The sequence below is a fragment of the Protomyctophum bolini genome (assembly GCF_963924005.1).
Source record: "Protomyctophum bolini genome assembly, chromosome: 3".
Classification (NCBI taxonomy): Eukaryota; Metazoa; Chordata; class Actinopteri; order Myctophiformes; family Myctophidae; genus Protomyctophum; species Protomyctophum bolini.
Genome location: NC_137864.1, coordinates 12,997,602 through 13,020,083, shown reverse-complemented (window position 1 = coordinate 13,020,083; position 22,482 = coordinate 12,997,602). Strand labels below are relative to the sequence as shown.

Here is a 22,482-nt window from a genome sequence, read left to right as displayed (position 1 = left end):
TTGTTGACTCACGGCCAAGCTACACCGGGCATGTGTGCGTTTGACGTAAGCACACTGCGCGCACAAAGCAAGCGTGCAAAATGCCCTGGCTACACCAGATCTGTGGCGCGCGGCAGATTTGTGCGGGACCTTCCGCGAGGATATATAGATACGCGCGCATGGGGGCATACGCACGTAAAAAAAAATTAGAGCACGCGTAGGATGGCCCGCGGTATCCATGCGTCTGGTGTAGCTGGTATCATTGACATATATTGGTCCTATCCAAACGCACTGTACGCGCGCAGTAAACGCATACGCACTCGCGCAAAATTGCCTGGTGTAGCTTGGCCGTGAGACTAAGTAAGACTAAAAGACAAAAAGATTTTTCCATTTAGTCAACTAAGATTAAACAAATTCCAATGACTAAAATAAGACTAAAACTAAATTATGTGTTATTCAAAAGACTGAGACCAAATCAGAATTTGCTGCCAAAATTGTGTGAGCAAATGGCTTTTCATATCCACTTTCTTCCTCCTCTATTCATGCATGAGCATCCCGCGGGAATTCTGAACACATAGGCATCCATCGAGCCCCCTCCCCCCTCCAACCCCCCCCCCCCCCCCCCCCCCCACACACACACACACACACACACACACACTCACACTCAAGTACCTACACCCCCCCCCCCCCCCCGTGTGTGTGTGTGTGTGTGTGTGTGAGGTCGGTGCACGTTGCTCTGCGTTCAGGGCCGCCTGCGTTATGCCGCGTTGCACAGGTGTTTTAGCTCTATCCATCAGTGTCCCGCAGCCTGCCAGGGCCGAGCAGCGTTCAACACAGCGGCGTTGTGATGGATCTATCTCTGCAACCATCACACTGTGTTCACACCGGGCTGCTGCCGAGCCACGCAGCTCTGACCATGACCCCGTTCACAGAGCAGTACACATCCTCTGGCCCGGAGCGCAGGGACAGGACAAGTGACTATTCCCCGTTCACAGAGCAGTACACATCCTCTGGCCCGGAGCGCAGGGACAGGACAAGTGACTATTCCCCGTTCACAGAGCAGTACACATCCTCTGGCCCGGAGCGCAGGGACAGGACAAGTGACTATTCCCCGTTCACAGAGCAGTACACATCCTCTGGCCCGGAGCGCAGGGACAGGACAAGTGACTATTCCCCGTTCACAGAGCAGTACGCATCCTCTGGCCCGGAGCGCAGGGACAGGACAAGTGACTATTCCCCGTTCACAGAGCAGTACACATCCTCTGGCCCGGAGCACAGGGACAGGACAAGTAACTATTACTCTTTCACAGAGCAGTACACATCCTCTGGCCCGGAGCACAGGGACAGGACAAGTAACTATTACTCTTTCACAGAGCAGTAGTACACATCCTCTGGCCCGGAGCGCAGGGACAGGACAAGTAACTATTACTCTTTCACAGAGCAGTAGTACACATCCTCTGGCCCGGAGCACAGGGACAGGACAAGTAACTATTACTCTTTCACAGAGCAGTAGTACACATCCTCTGGCCCGGAGCACAGGCACATGACAAGTGACTATTCCCTTTCTGACGTCACCCTGCAGTGCCTGCACCCACCACGAGCATTTTGTTGCTATCGGGAGGAAACCTCCTAACTCAAAATATAAGGTTTGGTTAATATAAGGTGGTTTCTTCCCGACAGGAGAGATTTGCACTTCGCCCCGCACGCTATGATAAGACCCACATTCGCATGAATGCCACGATTAAACCAGAGAAAAACACTGGATTAGCTTTATTCCCTCCTTTTCTTTCCCTTGTGTTTTTTATTGTATTGTTTTTTTTTTTTTTTACAATTCTTATGATGTGTTCCGGTCATACACCTTCGTCAGGGAGTCAAACTGTTCTTATGACATTCAGAAAGGGTTGTTTATCCTTGTACAACTGTGGGTTTACCTGCAAGATGTGCAATATGTTAAACATGCAACGCAACTCATGTAAATTCACCCAAGCCAAGCCTGATTAATCAATCCCAGAAAGTTGTTTACAGCGTACAATCCATCCTCCACATTTTGCAGTCTACCTCCTACTAAATTCAGTCCCCCCCCCCCCAGTATACCTCTTCACCTGTGCTAGCCATTACTTGTCAAATGATGAACAACTGCCTGTGTGATCCAGCCCATCCCATCCTGGCAGTCACGGCCCAGTGAGCACCCACCTTGACCTCCACGTGGGCCATGAGCACAGCGAAACTGGTGAGGTGTGTGCAGGAGCAGCTGGTGTGTGTGCGGTTGGTGGCCAGCAGCCGACAGTCTTGTGTGGACCAGAAGCCCGTCATGGTGCGCTTGGAGTAGCTCCAGAACGAACAGTTGGGATTGAAGTTCTCCTCCGAATGCTGCGAGGGGAGGAGGAGAGAGATAGAGACGTTAAGGAGAGTTAGAATGCTGGGAGGGAAGAGAGGAGAGAGAGAGAGAGAGAGAGAGAGAGAGAGAGAGACGTTAAGGAGAGTTAGACGGAGGCGGAGAGAGAGAGATTTAAAGAGAGTTAGAGGGGAGAGAGGACAAGTAAAAACGGACGGGTTGGTGCCAGTGGAGGGGGAGAGTGATACAAGAGAGAGGTATGAATGAAGAATGAAGACACACACACACACACACACACACACACACACACACACACACACACACACACACACACACACACACACACACACACACACACACACACACAGCCCACTGAATATCTCTTGTGGGCATATCAGAGTCCAATTTTCATTCAAAACAACCTAAACTCACCCGTAGGCCTATAACCACAACCTATGAATTGGACTCTAATCTTAACCTAACTGGAACCACATACCCGAAGGTACTGCAAGGGTTACTTGAGAGAAAGTGGAAAATGGAAACATTTATTTTACTGTTATGTTTAATGACGAAACATTGACAAATGTATGTGAACATGCTGCTCTCTAAAGCTTTAAACCAAATTAAGTAAGTATTGTTGAGTAGCACAACTGTTACTGAATAGGCTACTTACTTTTTTTTTCAACATATTGACATAAACACTGGACTTTTCAGTATTTTCTGATCAAAATGTTGTCAATTAAAGGGGGTACTTGGATTCAGCAATCAGGAAAAGTGAAAACTGAAGCCCCAAAAGTTTGAGAACCACATACTGCCTTATATTAGCACAACCTTACCTTACCCTATATCTCTATCCCTGACAGACAGGAAGCATCAGGCACTCGCGCGCGTCAAGAAACACAAGCATTGAAGTGCTGTAGACACATTGGAGGCGTCAAGTGGGCGCATGGAAACCTGTTGATGTGTCTTTCAGAGCTCGCTTCTATTTTCAACTGTTGATTCCCAGGCACAGACAACATATAATGTGTGTACCATATGGCATCCAAGGCATTCACTAGTTTAAATAATGTACTTTATGTAAATGAGTTTCCAATTGTGTGACAATTGGACAGGCAATACATTCTCTTTTGAGAAAGACAAATCCTTTTTTTTCTTTTTATAGAAAAATTTCTGTACAGATCCTGAAATATGAAACTAATGACAGTGCTTTTAAACTGCAAAGATATGGATGAGGAGAAGTTAAACGCACCCAGAGCTACACTAAACGCCAAGTTCAAAGTTCAACTTCTAAAGCTCATCTATATGCAGGCGAGAGAGCAGGCGGAACGGAGAGAAGAGAACGAGAGAGACACACCAAAATGAACAGAATTAAACAGCGTGCGCACACGCTGTGTGTGTGTGTGTGTGTGTGTGTGTGTGTGTGCGTGTGCGTGGGCGTGCAAGTGTTGGTACCTCCCACGGTACATTAGGGTTAGTGCAGTTCAATGTATTAATAATTGCGGTACAATTGTGGTGAACAAGTGGGCTCATGTGATGACCATCATATCACTGACGTGAGCGTTATTAACACTTTCTATGGAAACGTGTAGATATTTTGTATTTTTCTCTTGTTTGATATCCTTTCCCCCCTTGCCCCCCCCCCCCCACCTTCTTCTTCTTCATCTTCATCTTCATCTTCATCTTCATCTTCAGCTTCATCTTCTTCCGTTTCTCACTTATACGGAACATAACGAAGGGAACGATGCACAAAAACTAATTTCACTTCTTCAATTACTTCTGTAAAGCTGTGAAGTGACAATAAAGTAACCAAACCGTGACCCTAACCTGACATGAAAATCATTCTTTTCCTTATGGGTTCCACAACAAGGCTGATTATTTCTGGTTTTACTATCCTAGTGGGGTATTCTCATCCCCATAGTGACGGTAAAACGCAGTATGCACGCGCGGTAGGGCGGGTCATACTTTTTTTATTTTTGAAAATCAAAATGCTTGGGTGTCTATTTTGTGTGTTTTTTTCTGGAGAATTCAAATATGAAATTATTTTTTGGATAGGACAACTCTTACCTACATGAATTTGCATTTTTAAATCACTAATTGTACCCGTTCTACCTCATTTATAAGATTTAAAATCCAAAGGAAATTCTAACATGTGGGGTGTCTAAATTACTTGTTTTTTGATGGAGAATTCAAATATCACATTATTTGTTGGATAGAACAACTCTAACCTACATTATTTTGTACTTCTAAGTTGCTTATTTTGCCCGTTTTAACCTCTTTTTAGGATTTTCAAAGACATAAAGGACATCATTTATATTGACAAAGTCAAATCAAATTTACATTTATTGACAATTCAAGTGCATGTATATATCACTGGATAAAAGTACAATGATCAATCATCACTTTCTGAACTTTACAAGGTTGAATAAGTCCTGCTTTGACTCAGCTTTAGACATCAGCCTCCTGCTGGTCTCCTGAGCCCTGATTCCTCCATCCCTCTTTTCCAGAGAAGTAAATAGCAGAAGCCTCAGTCACCATTTTGACCACCCTCTCAATGCTTTGAGTGTGGCAAGGCCAGTTGGGCACCTCCATGGGGGTGTCGATGAAGTTCTTAATCTCTGAGGTGCAGGTGAGAGGTGGCTCTGACACACCTTCTGACCAGCGAATCAATCCACCAATGCTGGAAGCATCATGATTGATCTCAGGTGTACTTCTGGATCTTACAGAGTTGTCTCCCAGCTGAGTGTCTCGGTCTCCTTCTCCCCTGATGGCCAGGATTCTCTCCACCCCCTCAATCCTCTCCTTCTGATCCTTCGAGCACAGTAGTGTTTGGAGGATGGCTTCACTGTGGGCATACCAAGCAGATCTTGTAACAGTTGGCATCACAATGTTCAATACCTGCTTCCTCTGGGACTTGAGACAGTCCAGCTGAAACAGTATGTGCCTAGGCCCTTCAATCCAGGACTCCTTGACCTTCACATTGAACCAACAGGGATAATACACTCCAATTATGTATTCAACAATGTCCTTCAGTTTTGTCAGATTTTTTCCTTTCAGTCCATGCTTTGACACCCAGATCCTGAGAAGTCTGTTTGCTGTGGTGAGCCAGCGGCTGTGGTTTACTGGCCCGGCAGGCCAGTGGCAGGTTGACTTCAGTGTGTGTACTGTACTGACTGACTGACCCCAGGCCAGTGGCAGGTTGACTTCAGTGTGTGTACTGTACTGACTGACTGACCCCAGGCCAGTGGCAGGTTGACTTCAGTGTGTGTACTGTACTGACTGACTGACCCCAGGCCAGTGGCAGGTTGACTTCAGTGTGTGTACTGTAGTAGGGACAGTAAACCACAGCCGCTGGCTCACCACAGCAAACAGACTTCTCAGGATCTGGGTGTCAAAGCATGGACTGAAAGGAAAAAATCTGACAAAACTGAAGGACATTGTTGAATACATAATTGGAGTGTATTATCCCTGTTGGTTCAATGTGAAGGTCAAGGAGTGCTGGATTGAAGGGCCTAGGCACATACTGTTTCAGCTGGACTGTCTCAAGTCCCAGAGGAAGCAGGTATTGAACATTGTGATGCCAACTGTTACAAGATCTGCGTGGTATGCCCACAGTGAAGCCATCCTCCAAACACTACTGTGCTCGAAGGATCAGAAGGAGAGGATTGAGGGGGTGGAGAGAATCCTGGCCATCAGGGGAGAAGGAGACCCAGACACTCAGCTGGGAGACAACTCTGTAAGATCCAGAAGTACACCTGAGATCAATCATGATGCTTCCAGCATTGGTGGATTGATTCGCTGGTCAGAAGGTGTGTCAGAGCCACCTCTCACCTGCACCTCAGAGATTAAGAACTTCATCGACACCCCCATGGAGGTGCCCAACTGGCCTTGCCACACTCAAAGCATTGAGAGGGTGGTCAAAATGGTGACTGAGGCTTCTGCTATTTACTTCTCTGGAAAAGAGGGATGGAAGAATCAGGGCTCAGGAGACCAGCAGGAGGCTGATGTCTAAAGCTGAGTCAAAGCAGGACTTATTCAACCTTGTAAAGTTCAGAAAGTGATGATTGATCATTGTACTTTTATCCAGTGATATATACATGCACTTGAATTGTCAATAAATGTAAATTTGATTTGACTTTGTCAATATAAATGATGTCCTTTATGTCTTTGAAAATCCTAAAAAGAGGTTAAAACGGGCAAATTATTACTTATTACTTAGAAGTACAAAATAATGTAGGTTAGAGTTGTTCTATCCAACAAATAATGTGATATTTGAATTCTCCATCAAAAAAACAAGTAATTTAGACACCCCACATGTTAGAATTTCCTTTGGATTTTAAATCTTATAAATGAGGTAGAACGGGTACAATTAGCGATTTAAAAATGCAAATTCATGTAGGTAAGAGTTGTCCTATCCAAAAAATAATTTCATATTTGAATTCTCCAGAAAAAAACACACAAAATAGACACCCAAGCATTTTGATTTTCAAAAAAAAAAAAAGTATGACCCGCCCTAACGCGCGCGCACACGCACACTAACACGCGCACACACACACACACACACACACACACACACACACACACACACACACACACACACACACACACACACACACACTTACACATGCAGAAACAACAACAGAGGGGAGGGACAGAATGTGCGAATGGAGAAACAAGTAAAAAGAGCAGTTGTTCTCGGCCAACTAGCCTGGATGAAACCCTGGCTTAAATAAATAAATGAATACATAAATAAGTAGAACATGATAGTGCAGGGAGAGGCAAGAGACCCTGAGGGGTTTATGCTTGGCCGCTATATACCTACAGTAAGTGAATAATATATTGATCACAATATTACATCAAAAAGATTAAGTGCAGAAATAGTTCACAATATTACATCAAAACAAAGAGAAGGGTGAGAGAGAGAGAGACAGAGAGAGACAGAGAAGGAGAGGGAGAGAGAGAGAGAGAGAGAGAGAGAGAGAGAGAAAGAGGGAGAAGGAGGAGAGAGCGAGTGTGTGCTTGTGCATGTGTGTCTGCAGGCAAAAGCGTGTTGATGCACATGCTGCACATGTGTGCACGCATTGTGCAGTGAAGCAAATACGTACATACAGTACAGTATGTGAGTTGTGAGTACATAAAAAGCATACAAGGCTAAATGATATCATTCCTTGGCTTATGATTTAATTACATTATTTATGTATTAATGGAATTATTTGTATGGAAGATGAGAAACATAATTCCATAATTTGCCTTCCAGACGTTTGGTTAGAAGAGGCAGTTATGACTGTCCAGTAAAAGTAACAAAATAATGCATTTGTTTGGAAATGAAAGACGTGAACCCCAGCATCCCTTTTCTGGGGCGAACATCTGGCAGATCCACAAGGAGATCTGGACTGCGAGGAGATCTACAAGGTTAGGAGCCATGCCAATCTTGCAAATCGACACATTTTGGCACAGTGTCCGTGTGAACACAAAAAGGGTATATGGAGATAGGTCTCTGCCCGACAACAGCAATATAGGGTTTAAGTTGTTAAATCCCTTCAATCATATCATTTCAGAGAAAACAAGCAGCGAATGACCCATTTTCTTAGCCTCACGTATAGCGATACTAATATCCCTTCGAGGATATTAGTCTCGTCCCTCTCAGCATTCGATTTTTGTCCCGTAATGTCCCGCCCCACATTTGCATACTAGGCCCTGGTTGATTTTAGCCTGGTTCCAGACGAATCTGGTTGGCTCGTCACCAATTCTGCCGTGAAGTCTCCTCACACGATTGAGACGGGCCAGACTTACAGCTACTATTGTCTTAGTTTACGCACCTGCAGGTGTTTGACGGTGAAGACCACGGGCTCGGACAGGTAGACCTTGTTGCTCTCCTTGTTGATGGACGCCATGATGACCGGGGAGTTGACGATGACCGAGTAGTTGGGGTAGACGACGGCCTCGCCACTCAGGCGCACGCTGGCGTTCTCCGTGGACAGGTAGGCGCCCAGGTTTCTGTACAGGACAAAGGCCATCCGGATCTCCCCTGAGAGGACACACAGAGACCAGACCCATGCTTCACTGTACATGTCATCAGTGGTGGAAAAAGTACTCACTTTTTACTTATAGGATAGTGCACATTTTTTTTTAAACCACTTCTCTAAAGTAAACTGGAATTCAATGTTGCATATAGCTCTAAACTGATTCAATGTTCAATGGCTTTAATGTTAAAATGCATTTGTATGCATGACTCAAGTTCATCTGATAAAATGTCTTGCTCTTATATGCCCATGGAGAGAGTTTGCATAGCGTTAGCTGATTTTGCTTATTAGCATGCTGCTTAGCAAAATGTAAGCATTTTAAAGAGCAGAGCCATTAACACCAAGTTTAACTGTATTCCATTTGTTGCAATAAATAAAGTCCAATCTATTCTACCTTGACGTGCGTGTTCCTGACTGAAATATATATTTTTGCATAAGTTTAGTTTCTGTCACGATGACTCATGAGTACATTCACACAGAATGTGATAAAGGACTTTTTTTTTAGTTGTTTTAGATTTTTGTGCTTTTTAATCAACAACATAATTAAAGGTAGTTTGGAATTATTTCCACAAATAAAGGCATTACAGTGTATGAATGAGGTATCAACTATATGCTATACTATATGTTATTAGCATGTTATTTGGGGGGCTTTTCTGAGCTTGGGCTCACTGTCAGTCATAGAGACCATTATGTCCTACACGTCCTAACCACTCGGCTATGGGCTATGCACACACGCCGTTTTGGAAAGACCTCCTTCACACGTCTTGCTGAGTGAAGTCTAGCACTCTAGCTCACTGCTGATAGTAATGTGAAGGCTCTGTTCCATTCTGGTCGTACAGAGTCAGGGACTCAGGGTGCTGCTATTGTGCGTGTTGGCTCACTGGAAACACTCTACACCAGTGGGTCTCAAAGTGTCCTTGAGCGGGTATCCATTTGTACACTCTCAGAGTTATGGGTGTCCTTGATAATAAAACGTTTGAGAACCACTGCACACTTAATGGCATTTGGCAGTATCACCATCGGTAACACCTGAAGTGAAGGACGTACTGTAGGGAAGCGGCCCGGAAGTAGTACGAGTTATTCTGTGTGCATAGAGCCCATTGGGTCGCCCGCAGTTATATGAATACAATAGGTCAGCAGCACTGACCACTAGGCTATGACCACACCTTGACATAAAGAGAGCATCGTGATTATAAAGCACAAAGGTTGTGACCAGCGTTCTTGTGTTGTGTTGTAGAACACAACACAAGAACGCTGGTGGAATAACTGTATTTTTCACGTCACGTCATTAACAACTATTAATGTTATCTTCTACAACTTGTAGAAGATAACAATATTAGTTGTTATTAATGACGTGACGTGACGTAATATTAGTGTCAATATTAACAGAAAATCATGTGCATTATGTATGATGTTTGATTTATACAACAAATTAATAAAATCCCAAACCACAGTAATTTTTTGTCTCTCTCTCTCTCTCTCTCTCTCTCTCTGTTGATGGCTTTGACTGGTCGCAGATTTCTATATAGCTCTCTACTCCCCCTAGTGGACATAATATCTACATTGTTAAATGTGCAGATCACGCAAACCTCTGCAAAGATAAAAGGTCAATGACCCACAACTGTAGTTATAAGTATTTTTCATTCATACATTTTCAAAATACTTGCCTGTGAATATTTGAATGACGGAATGACGAATACATTTTATTCGTCATTCCCCCGGTGTGAAAAGGCCTTATAACTGTGCACAAATGTAGCTAAATGCATTTTGTTCAATTTGTATAGGCCTACTCTTTTAGTGAATAAATGGATGCAACAACACCTAATATTCTAGCAAATTAATTGCACTCATGAGAGAGTGTAAAACATAGACCCGAATCGACCCCGAGCTTTTACTGCGTGAATGTCAACGAAAGGCAGAGATAGAGAAGAGAGGGAGGGAGAGGGAGGGAGAGAGACTTCAAGTGGAAAGATACGGAGTGACAAAGTGAACAAGTGATATCAAGCAGAAATAGTGAGACACAGTGAGGGAAGAAAGAGAGGCGGGAGCCGAGGGCGAAGGGACAGAGAGAGAGAGAGAGAGTATAAGAAACAGAGAGAGAGAGAGAGAGAGAGAGAGAGAGAGAGAGAGAGATAGAGAGAGAGATTTTTGTCCTACCATTCCTGCCATGCTGTTTGAGAGTGCTGGCTGACAGCTGGATGGAGTTTCCATGTAGCTCTGATTGTGGGAATGTCAGGTCTGCCAGGTTCCCGTCCGTACTCAACCGGGCCACTTCCAGCTCTGCAGCGCACGTGCACACACACACACACACACACACACACACACACACACACACACACACACACACACACACACAAAATCATAGCATATCTCATGAAGTTTGACGTTTGCTTTGCGCCACATCCTCTTGTAATAAACATGTTTTCTCACTAAGTGCTAGAGGCGCTGCAGGCGGCATGAATTCACATTCACTACAGGCTTCTTCAAAACAAATAGAGGGGGGGGGGTGGACACACAAGAAAAAACATGACGTGCTTCAAACACTAAAGTAACTAATCTCGTCCAAAGCAGTAACATAAATATAACAGAACAGATAACATGCGCCCGCGCTCTCCGTTTCATTCTGAGAGTCTAATTTTATCTTCCCAGGTTCGTTAGCACTGCGGCAACGCGCGCGTGTTAACGCGTAAGATAAAGTTCCTAATTAAAGACTAATTACACCTTTGGTTATCGCAATAGCTTCTTCTGCTGATTTGTGCGGGGTTTTTTTTTTTGACACATTGCTTTCATGAAGGAGACCGCCCGAGAGCAAATATAGACAACATGCTGTATGCATACATACTGTATATACTGTGAATGTATACTGTAAACCCCAGAGGAGCAGAGGAGATGGGAGTGGAGTGACAAATGGCTAGTGGGCGGGCAGGGCAGGGCTGGTATGGATGGCTAGTGGGAGGGCAGGGCAGGGCTGGTATGGATGGCTAGTGGGCGGGCAGGGCAGGGCTGGTATGGATGGCTAGTGGGCGGGCAGGGCAGGGCTGGTATGGATGGCTAGTGGGAGGGCAGGGCAGGGCTGGTATGGATGGCTAGTGGGAGGGCAGGGCAGGGCTGGTATGGATGGCTAGTGGGAGGGCAGGGCAGGGCTGGTATGGATGGCTAGTGGGAGGGCAGGGCTGGTATGGATGGCTAGTGGGAGGGCAGGGCAGGGCTGGTATGGATGGCTAGTGGGAGGGCTGGGCTGGTATGGATGGCTAGTGGGAGGGCAGGGCTGGTATGGATGGGTAGTGGGAGGGCAGGGCTGGTATGGATGGCTAGTGGGAGGGCAGGGCTGGTATGGATGGCTAGTGGGAGGGCAGGGCTAAACAGAAATGTGATGTCTCCCCAGGACCCAAACTAGTCAAAATAGTAGATCTACAAGCTCACAACGCGTCGCTTCATGCCACCCCCCCCCCCCCCCCCCCCCCCCCCAAATCCTGCTTTACAAACGGATAAACCGACACTGACTATTTTGACTGTGTAGGAAGGAGAGAGATAAGGGGGAGAAATGGGGAGGCGGGAGGAGAGGGTGAATAAACGAGGGTAGATAGGGAGGAAGCACTGTCTGTGCTCTCCTCTCTCTTGTTGCTATTGGCTGCTTGCTTGACGGAGTCAGATACGAGAGGCAAAGACAGACAGACAGACATAAACCCAGTGACACATACACACACACGCACACACGCACACACGCGCATGCACACACGCACACACACACACACACACACACACACACACGCACGAACACATGCGCGTGCAGACACACACTCTCTGTGGGGAATCGAAACACGACGTTGTCTAACCTAATTAAACCGTCCTTGTCATGACAGTCCTCCTAATAAACACACCAGTTCATTATCGCCATCACACGGTACACACATGCATGCAGTTACTCAGGCACGTTATGCCTCCAAATGGCTCTTTAACGTTTCGGCGAAAAACGCCATTTTGTGCACGTGCCAAATTTCCAATACTTAAGCTGCATTCTGAACAAAAAATAACGCAAGCCTAGAGACTGAACAGATTTCTCTGAACCAAAAACAATGCCTTAACGTTTTGAATGCTTCCCTGCCTTTCCTTCATTCCTCTGTAAGACTCTAAACAAGGGGCTTAAACCTCAAGGAGAGGGAGAAGGATGGCAGGAGAGGATGGAGACTAGAGAGAACGAGAGATGAGAGGTGGCAATATGGGCTCCATATGAATAAAGGCGAGAGATAATCACGCTGGATCTGCCCACTGGATTAGCTAGGAGGGGAGATTAACAACACAAAGAAATGAGGAACACACGGACAAGTTCTCCTCAAGGAAAAAAGGGGGGGGGGGGGGGGGAAACACCGATTGCTGTTTTATAACCCATTTTGACATGACCCATCCTGACATCTTTCTGAAAAAGCTATGTTTCCATGTCAGTCGTTCTTCGATTTTTCAAAAATCGCAGACCTACAAGCTCGTAGCGCGCCACTCGGTGGCGCGCTACGAGCTTGTAAATCTGCTATTTTTCAATAGCTAAAGCATAATATAATGCTAACACCAAAAGGGATTCCCGCCCAGAATGGGATAAGTTCTTCAGAAACGCAGTAACCTATACGACAACAGTACATGTTTATGTAACCATATTTATGTGGTGTCTTCAGGGGGTAAATTTTGGAGGCAACAAAAGTCTGGAGTTACATAAGGTAACACCGTGTGGGATGGGTGGTGGTGGCAGGGAATAAAGTGGTGTGGACAGTTGTTGTACTTAAGTGTTACCTAAGTGCTGGAGAAGTTCTGAGTCGAAGAAAGCCACCGTGCCAGTGGCCATTTTGAGAGAAAATGAATCTGTGTTATGTGAGGACAATGTCTCCATTTCATTTGTCTGCCAGCCTCCCAGAGTGCCGGTCTATGCATCTCTCTCTCCCTCTCTGTCTATCTAGCCATCGTCTTTTCATTCATCCATCTGTCTATTCTGTATAAACCGTTTTCTTGCCAAAATGGTGGCCATAGCATATGGACCCTCACGATAGGAGGGAACGTTTAGTTATTATACAGTGGGTCACATGACCTTTGGCTTGCAGTGATTGGCATCCTCTCCTCTCCTCTCCTCTCCTCTCCTCTCCTCTCCTCTCCTCTCCTCTCCTCTCCTCTCCTCTCCTCTCCTCTCCTCTCCTCTCCTCTCAGTGTTATATGAGCGTGTACAGGACACAGTTGTGAACTGTAATCAATTGATATTAAAAAAGGCCTCCAAAGCGTCGGCGCAGAGGGCGTTTGGACCAGGAGGCGTGAAAAGGCGATCTCAGCGCCAAGTGAGTTAATGCCTTACTTCATCATACTAGTGTCACACGAAAGCAGAGGAATTAGCCGATCTACAAGCTCACAGATTGCAGATCTGTTATTTTGTCTTTTTTTATAATCTAAATAATGCATTGGATCCATTGCAACAAAGGGTCCTTTTTTCAGGTGTTTCTCATTTCTGAAAAGTAACAGTTTTGGACAGTTTCCACCTGACAGCAGGGGCAGCGGTGGCCTAATGGTTAGAGCAGCGCCCTTTCGCTGCCCTTGCTGCCAAAAAGTTGCCAGTTCGATTCCCCGGACGGGCAGGAAAAATCTGGGTGGAAGTGATTATCATCACTCACCCAACACCACTGAAGTGCCCTTGAGCAAGGCAGTGAACCCCCAACTGCTTCCCCTGGAGCTGCTTAGTGGCCAATAGTAGTCTGTGGTTGTACTGGTCAGCTCCCAGGTTTTAATGTCTGTCGGTGTGTTTCTATGTGCACGGCGTTGCTGAAAATGAGCACCTGTGCTCAGCTACTTCCCTGAGTAAAAAAAAAAAAAAGACACCAGCCCTGTGAATACTGCTAGTATCAGCCAGTGTTGGAAAAAGTACTTTATTACAAGTGAATAGTCCGGAAATTCTAAATGTACTAAAAGTACAGACAAACTGGTACCAAAAGTATTGGTACTCATCGTGCAGAATGTCCCATTACAAGTTCTCAAGTGCATAACAATCTTTTGAAAATAGTCGATCTACAAGCTCACAATGCGTCGCATCGCGTGAGTTTGTAGATCGGCTATTTTCAAATGGCTGAAATGTATACATATAGGGCTGAAGTTCTTAATGTAAGTTTTTAATAATACTTAGTGGAGTAAAAGTACGATATTTGGATCCGAGGTGTATAGTGGAGTAAAGCATTGGAAGTTGGAATTACTCAAGTAAAGTACTTATAGTTATACTTTCCACCACTGGTATATCGGCTGACGATGTGCAAGAATGAAAGTATCAAATCCCTCAAAGAACGAGGCAGAGGAAGAGGGAAATCAAAGAGAGAAAATAAACAAGCGACACCTGCTGCTACAGTGCAACCTCTGGGCGGAGGCCGGAGGGAGATGAAACAAGGGACACCCAGAGAGCAGGACAAAAAAAAGGAGAGATAATTTTTTTGCTCTCTCCGATGTAACCACCTTATTCTAGCTCCTGATGATGATGATGATGATGGGGGGGGGGATGAGACGAGAAGACAGAGGAATGTGTGAGCGGGAGGAATGAGCAGAGCAAAGGGAGCGGGGGGAGAGGTGGTGGTGGTGGGGTGGGGGGGGGGGGGGATGTGTGGTGATGTGCACGGAGCCATAATAACTAGCTTTGTTCTGCTTTGTCAATTCCTCCCTCCGCCTACGAGCGGAGCGATTGAGAAGGGGGGGGGGGGGGATAAGAGAAGTGAAATTTATTGTCTCTAGCAAACAATTTATCCCCGTATTAAAAGGCCTCAAGGCCAGACTTCCTGCATCTTTTTTAGATGTGTATGGGTCTCAGCGGGAAACTCCCCTTTTAAAACCTTTCACACAACAACGCAGTCCCACTAAATCATGGCCTCTCTCTCTGACGGCTTTACAGGCCCGCTCTGCTTTGGGCTGTATCTACATTTCTGTGGAACCCAGAGTCCGCACTGCAGCCATGACGCACCGCGGACAGAAACTTTCACTTTTGCATGCAATTCGGGCATCGCTACAGTGTGCTAGTTATATCCCTTGAAGTTATTTACGACATCTTTACGACCAAATGGACCCTTGCGGGCGTATAACTCTGACAGGGTTGCAAATGGACCCTTATTGCCGGGCCCGTTCGGAGTCCTCTCAGAGTTAAAGGGACATTTCACTTTCAAACATTCTTTGGGTCATTTCATCGTCTGCTCCGTCTGACACCTCGGGCAGTTTTTAAGTGGCTTGATTCAGTATTTAGATAATTGATATTAATTTCAGCCACCATTCCTATACAAACCCACTGTAACTTCAAACTCCATTTTTACCCGTCCTTGGTTCAGAACCAGGTGTTTTCAATTAATCTAACGGTTTTAATGGGTTTGTATAGGAAGGGGGGCAGGCATGAATATCAAATATCTAAATACTGAATCAAGCAACTTTAAAAAAAGAAATGTTCAGGGTGTTCACAAAAGCCTGAGTATAGACGATGAAATGACCCCAAAAGTCTTTTGAAAGTGAAATACAGGATTTTCACGGTGGTGGTCCCGGTTGGGCAGCCAGCAGTTAATGTACAGTACATGTGTAGAATGCTGATTCATTCACACAGAGATCATCGTGTTATCATTGTGCAGTCACCCTAACGTTAGTTACGTATGTTATTTACTTACAACATACACTGTTATTGTTGTTCAGTCACTCGTATGTCATCTCTCTCTTTCTCTCTCTCTCTCTCCCACACGGAACGGCTCTGCATCTGTCTGACGCACCTTGTTGCTCACATGCTACAGTTCAGCTGCATGTGTGAGCTTTTCCTGCATACACATATGTTCTTCGCAACGCCCCTACTCCCCCCGGCCGCACACAAACACACACACACACACACACACACACACACACACACACACACACACACACACACACACACACACACACACACACACACACACACACACACACACACACACACACACACACACACACACACACACACACACACACACACACACACACACACACACACACACACACAGAAATTATTCTGCCCCACTTCTATCTGTGTCTATTCACATGTGCATTGTGTTATATAGTGCACATCACTTCCAGCCAGTGTTATTGCTTAGAGAGCTGTGAATTCAGGTAGTGTGCTTAAATTGGTGCCTCGTGTTATGAAACATAAACATGACGTGGCTGGTTCGTGTTCGGATATATATGTACAGTATAGCGCCTGCGGTGAACATCACCTCGCTCTTTATACGGTGATATGACAATGAATGACATAATATGGTAACATATGTCATTAAAGGAACCATATCACCATCTTTTCACAGCTTCAGCCATATAGTGTACTGTACATAAACACAGACAATTTTCCTGTGAATTGATTTTTGTATTTCACTATTTACATTTCCTAGTCCATAGTCATTAAAACATTATTGACCTTACCTCAATAATTGAGTCAATGTTGGGCATTGCGCCAGTTAAAACAAAATGGAAGTTAAAATTAGTTTTCTCCAGGGAGTGTTTTTGGCTGCACTTTTCAAGCCAAAATCCGGGCTTTGAAGTGCATTAAAACTCAAAGACAACTTAACTTTGACAAAAATAAAATAAAAGGGGCATTTAAAGTTCCCAGTGCTGAACTACTTCTGTCAAGCAAAATGATTTTCTTAACACACCGAAGTAAATGTTGTTATCCTGTGGCTTTCATGCCTTCCTCCAGAAATAAACAAAGCCTGGTGTGCTTTGGAAATGTTATCGTGAGTCGTATTCAATGGGCTAAACAGGGCAGACCACCGGCATGGACCCTTAAATATATCAACAAATACATTTGTCTCAAACGTCTGTGGAATTCTGTTCACGGTCTAAACTACTTGAACACTATATCGTCCCTATTTTGAGGCATAGAGACAATAGTGTAGAGGGAAAAAAAGACAAGGCCAAGGATAGAGCCCTGGGAGAGCCCGGTCAGTGACGAATATAGTGCTTATTTCTAACCTCAATACTCAGTTCAGTGAGATGATGTATACTGGATTTAAAAAAGTAATAAAATAAAATAAGGACAAATAATACCTCTAGTGAAGAAAGCAGCAAAGCACTTAAATAGAATGGAGTAACCGATTCTATCAGACAAGCCACCGTAGATCTCACATTTAAATGAACAAATCCAAGCTGGCTATAATTATCCGGTAATTATTCAACCCAGTGCAGCATCACAGTGTAAAGCCATACTAGACAAATCTGGCACAGGAGAGCTAGACGCTTGTTGACCTCAAGCGATACTTCCTCTGTGCTTTCAATCAGCTTTCAATCATGTTTTAGACTCTGGATGACTCTGGATGAGAAACAGAAAAATGGCAGCCCAATTCATTCCAACAAAAAGCTGCCCTCTCAGCGCATAGGCTGCTAAAGTTTCTGCAGTTTTTACTGTACCAGCTTGCTTTCAATCAATTTCCCATTAATCTCCTTTCTTCATGGCATGTGTGGTGTACAACTGTACACGCTGGTCACCAACAGTGTGAGAAAGTAACATAGCAAAGTCCTGGGAAATGCAGCGAGACTTAAGTAAAGTGAAAAATGTATTCAAGCCCGGTAAAAACATGTTGTAACATAATGTTGTGTTATACAAGTTATACTAAGAAATGATCTAATCCTGTGATTACTGTATGCCTGGTCCTATGCCTGGTTAGACTGGCATATTCGCCGATACCAAATAAGGGCCGATACCGATACTTTTCCGATACAGATACAGTATCGGAACATCTCTAGTTCAAATAGCCGATCTACAATACACAAACGTGTCGATGTAGATCAGCAAGTTGAACTATTTCAAAATATTTTTCCAAATAGTAAAATATGTCAAAGAGGTTTAGGGATAAAGGCTAAGGTTTAATCCATGGATGGATTAATGTGAAAATAGGCCCTGTGCACAAAACCGAAAGGCCCCCCAAAGCCTGCCCAATTGTATGTGTTCAGCACGTTTTTTTCAACTGCCTATAGCAGCCTAACAGTAAGGCAGGGGTGAACTTTACTCAGGTAGCTAGTTTGTTACTGTCCAACCTTCGATCCAAGCTTGTGATATTAAAGAAAAACGTGCAAAAATCGGCAATCAATAAAAGTGGCCGTTTTCAAGACGTTTTGGCCATTATCTATCATTATCTTGCTTTTTTTTGTGGCTTTCGCCTTTATTTTATATATTTTTTATGGAGGGACAGACAGAGATGGGGGGAAGACATGCAGTGAAGGCCGTCGGGAACGGGAGTTGAACCCGCGGCACACTGCCAGATTGGATTACCAGCCAAGGTGCCTGGACCATTGAGCCATGGCCCAGGCCTATCATCATCTTTCTGATGTCCAAAGTCCAATCTGCTCAGTTCAAAGCTTGTTGGAGCCGTGACTTTGAGGACATTCTGAACCCAAGGGCCCCCATTGGCTCAGAGCCCTTGTGCAAGCCAAAATTAGTCTGTGAGGCGTGCCAAAGATAGGGCCACAAGTCTCTTCACCAAAAATAGCAGATCTACAAACTCACGTAGGTCGGCTATTTTGGGTGAATGTTCCCCCCCAGAATAGGTACAGTATGGTGGGGTTTAAGTGGTTAAAGGCCAAGTATATAAAAGTATTTTTCAATCTCTCCTAATGGAAACAGAAATTCCTCGTGACACTGTATCTTCGGGGGAAAGATTGACATACTTGACATAAACGTAAGGTGCTGTAATAGTAAATGTGACGTGGATGAAAAAAACATTATTTACAGGGGTGGCCCTGAGCCAAACAGAGAACCAACGCCAAATTATACATGGCCAAAGCATTCCCCGGGGGGCCCAGCCAAAAATGTTGAGAACCCCTGCCTTATTAGATATTTAACTCGTGAGAGCGTAAAATGAAACCAAATGTTGGTTTCATTTTCTCAGGAGGTAAATTATTGTTAAACATCTGCATTACTAAATTTAAAAGAAGTCTATATACACTATTAGAGAATGTATGTAGAAGAATTGATGTTTTCATCAACGTTTGCCTGTTGTCTAACCCCGTCAATACAGCATGGGAATGTGGACAAAATCTTATCCGACGACAACAAAATATGAATTGGAGGGGGGGGGGGGGACAAGTAAACCTCTACTCACGGATGTTGTCGGTGGTCTCCTGCACAGTGTCCGTCTTCAGCAGGTTGTCAGCTAACATGAAGGCCCCGGCCTCGACGGTGTCCAGCAGCAGCGTGGCCGAGTGGAGCTGCTCGCCCACAGACAGCTCTCTCCAGGCGGCCTGCGCTCGTGGCTGCAGGAGGTTGTTCACCGTCTCCACCATCGCCTGTAGCACAACGTATACGGCACGGACACGGAGGTTAGCTGCCTGTAGCACAACGCATACAGCACGGACATGGAGGTTAGCTGCATGGCGCTAGCAAGCGCTGTCCCTATTGGCGCGTAGTAGGGATGCACCGATTGTATGTATTGTATCGGCCACGTAGCGGTATCGGCCGATGTTTGCCTTTATCGGTCAATATCTGTATCGGCATATAAAACTGACATTAACCGATGGGAGGTCGCCGATATTTATCTGTTATTGATAAGCACACACTTTTGCGTTGGCTATGTTGGTGTGTTGGCTTTCTGCAGCCTACCAAGCTGTAGATTTTGAAAATGTATTTCTTGTATTGAAGATGTATTTGTTTCCCTGGGGGAAATAGAAACAACAAAAACGAAACAAACATATCTGCATCAATATCGGCTAAATTGTTATATCGTTACCGTTATTGTTATATCGGTATCGGTCAAGAATTTCCATATCGGTGCATCTCTAGTGCTTATGCATCAGTCCATGATGTGAAAGCCACTGTGAATAATGCTGTAAAATGCATTGTTAATACATGAGAGATTTTTTTATATCGGTCATCATCACAGATGCGACGGGAGGCCCATGTGCAACGGCTTTGTGTGTGAGACAATAGTTTATGGAAAGAAAAAAAAATACATTCAAGGAAAACATTTGTCTTGCAGATGTGACATTCTCATGCACATGCGACACAGACAAAACCACAGAAGCCAGCTCCAAAGTAAACACCCCAAAAAGTGCCACGGCACTTTTTGATCTTGCACTTCAGAACGTCAATGGATAAATACATTTCGTTGCCAGTGTTCTATATCTGATAGGCCGCAATGAAAGAAAATCTATCGCAGATGTTCCAGAAATCAAGTTCAGCCTAATTAGGTGATTGCAATCACAAGCTGTCTACACCCCGTCTTTGTGATGGAAAACGTATGCTTGTGGGACTGAGAAGATTTAGAACTTTCAGATAATAAGATCTTTCGGGTCATGACAGCTTTTAGTCCAATAAATGTTACCAGACTAGAATGGTTTATATTATACTTCTGCTCTGCCCAGTTCAACATCCCTCTTCCCCTATTCCTTTTGTCTATGGGCCCACTTTTATATGCATACACGCACGCACACACGCACACGCACACACACACACACACACGCGTGCGTCACAACAGAGTCAAGAGAAAGAACGACAGAGGGAAGGGGAGAGCCCTGGGAGAGCGGTAAAACAGTCCAGCGAGTTCATGGTGACAGATGTCCACTGGGAATGAGAGAAGTGGAAAAGCGAATGTATGAGTATCAAATATACACGTCTCACACGCCTGTCTCGCTCTAGCCGGATTTACACTTTATGTGTGCGCGCCATTGCCGCACAGCAAAAATAGCTGATCTACAAGCCCACAACGTTGTGAGCTTGAACATTATTTGTATTATTTGTGCAACACCGCTCGAAATGGAAGCACATCAAGCCCTTCTCTTTCTTTCACTATGAAATAAACACTCACTAGCTCTCTCACTCTAGTGTCTTTCTCGTTCCATTGTCTCTCTCATACCAGCGGCATCGCTCTTTGCGCGCGCGCGCGTGTGTGTGTGTGTGTGTGTGTGTGTGTGTGTGTGTGTGTGTGTGTGTGTGTGTGCATTCGTGCGTGTGTGAGTACATGCGCCTGTCTGTCTGTCTGTCTCCCTCCTCTGGGGAGCGAGAGTGGAACTGGATAGAAACGGAGCATACAGGTGCCGTCATACAAGCGAAAAGGTTCTCTCCGGCAGGGGAATTGTCAGGTTGCAGAGGAGAGAGTCGCATCAGTTTATTGATGTTCCCCACGACAACCGTTTGACTCCCTCGCCCCCTTCTCTCCCCTCCCCTCCCATCACTCTGGCTTAGGGGGAGGTGAGAAACCAGGAGGGGGCGGGAGGGAGGCAAGTGACAGAGACAGGAGAGACGCAAACAAAGAAAGAGAGAGAGAGAGAGAGTGAGAGAGAGAGAGAGAGAGAGAGAGAGAGAGAGAGAGAGATGGGTGGGAGCGTGTGGGAGGGCGGAGGAAATGGTCGTCGATGAATCACATGAGTGCAGGGCAAATGAAAAAGGGAAGTGCTGATGGAATACGTTGCAAAACAAACTCCCCTCTCAAAATTGGCATTAATCACACCTGTTTGTCTTTGAGTGGGGTGATATCTACATGTAGCACATTTTGATATATCATATACACAAAGCAGGTGCCTTGCCAATTAAGCTAATATGATAATATTATGGCCTTGTGTTGCAGTGGTAGCTAATTAGCTGGGATGCATATTGGATGAGTTTGGGAAGGGTTGCGTGTAAACAAAAGCTAATTAATCGACTGCTTCAGCATACACAGATAATATCAGAGAGAATGAATATAAAGTTTGCACGCACGTCGCACACCCACATGTGCATGACACAGACACACACGCACGCACACACAGACACACATACACACACAAAATGGTGAGGTCACACTAGACAGTAGGAATTGGAAAAGATGTAATTCCCCCTCATCTTTCAGCCTGAGGATGTTTGCGTGTGTACATCTGAGGATATACACAGTAGTATACCCATGCAGGCTCACTTGCCCTGCCCCTGACTCAGGGAAGTGATCAAAGAACACATGCATGTAGGTGTTGCGGGGGTAACAAGCCGTATCAGCAGGCAACTGACCAATCTTTGCAAGCTAGAATGGCCCCGCGCTGCCCCGCTAAACTGTCACCGCGAGTAACCTCACAGCGGAAGGGACTCGCCTCGCCGCACACAGAGGAAACTAAACCGCGGATGGTTTGGTAACCAAATTGGAACCAACAAGGAAAACAGCTGGCGACCTTCGACGGTTC

At 45.1% G+C, this 22,482-nt stretch overlaps 1 protein-coding gene across 1 annotated transcript in view; it reads right to left on the bottom strand.

Annotated features, from left to right (window-relative positions):
• LOC308312950 (adhesion G protein-coupled receptor L3-like) overlaps positions 1-22,482 on the bottom strand; it is a 204,015-nt gene that overhangs the window by 36,034 nt on the left and 145,499 nt on the right. The window contains 4 exon segments of the mRNA XM_080759759.1: positions 2,173-2,349; positions 8,131-8,339; positions 10,492-10,614; positions 19,440-19,623. Of these exon segments, the coding sequence (XP_080615885.1) occupies positions 2,173-2,349; positions 8,131-8,339; positions 10,492-10,614; positions 19,440-19,623 (693 nt within the window).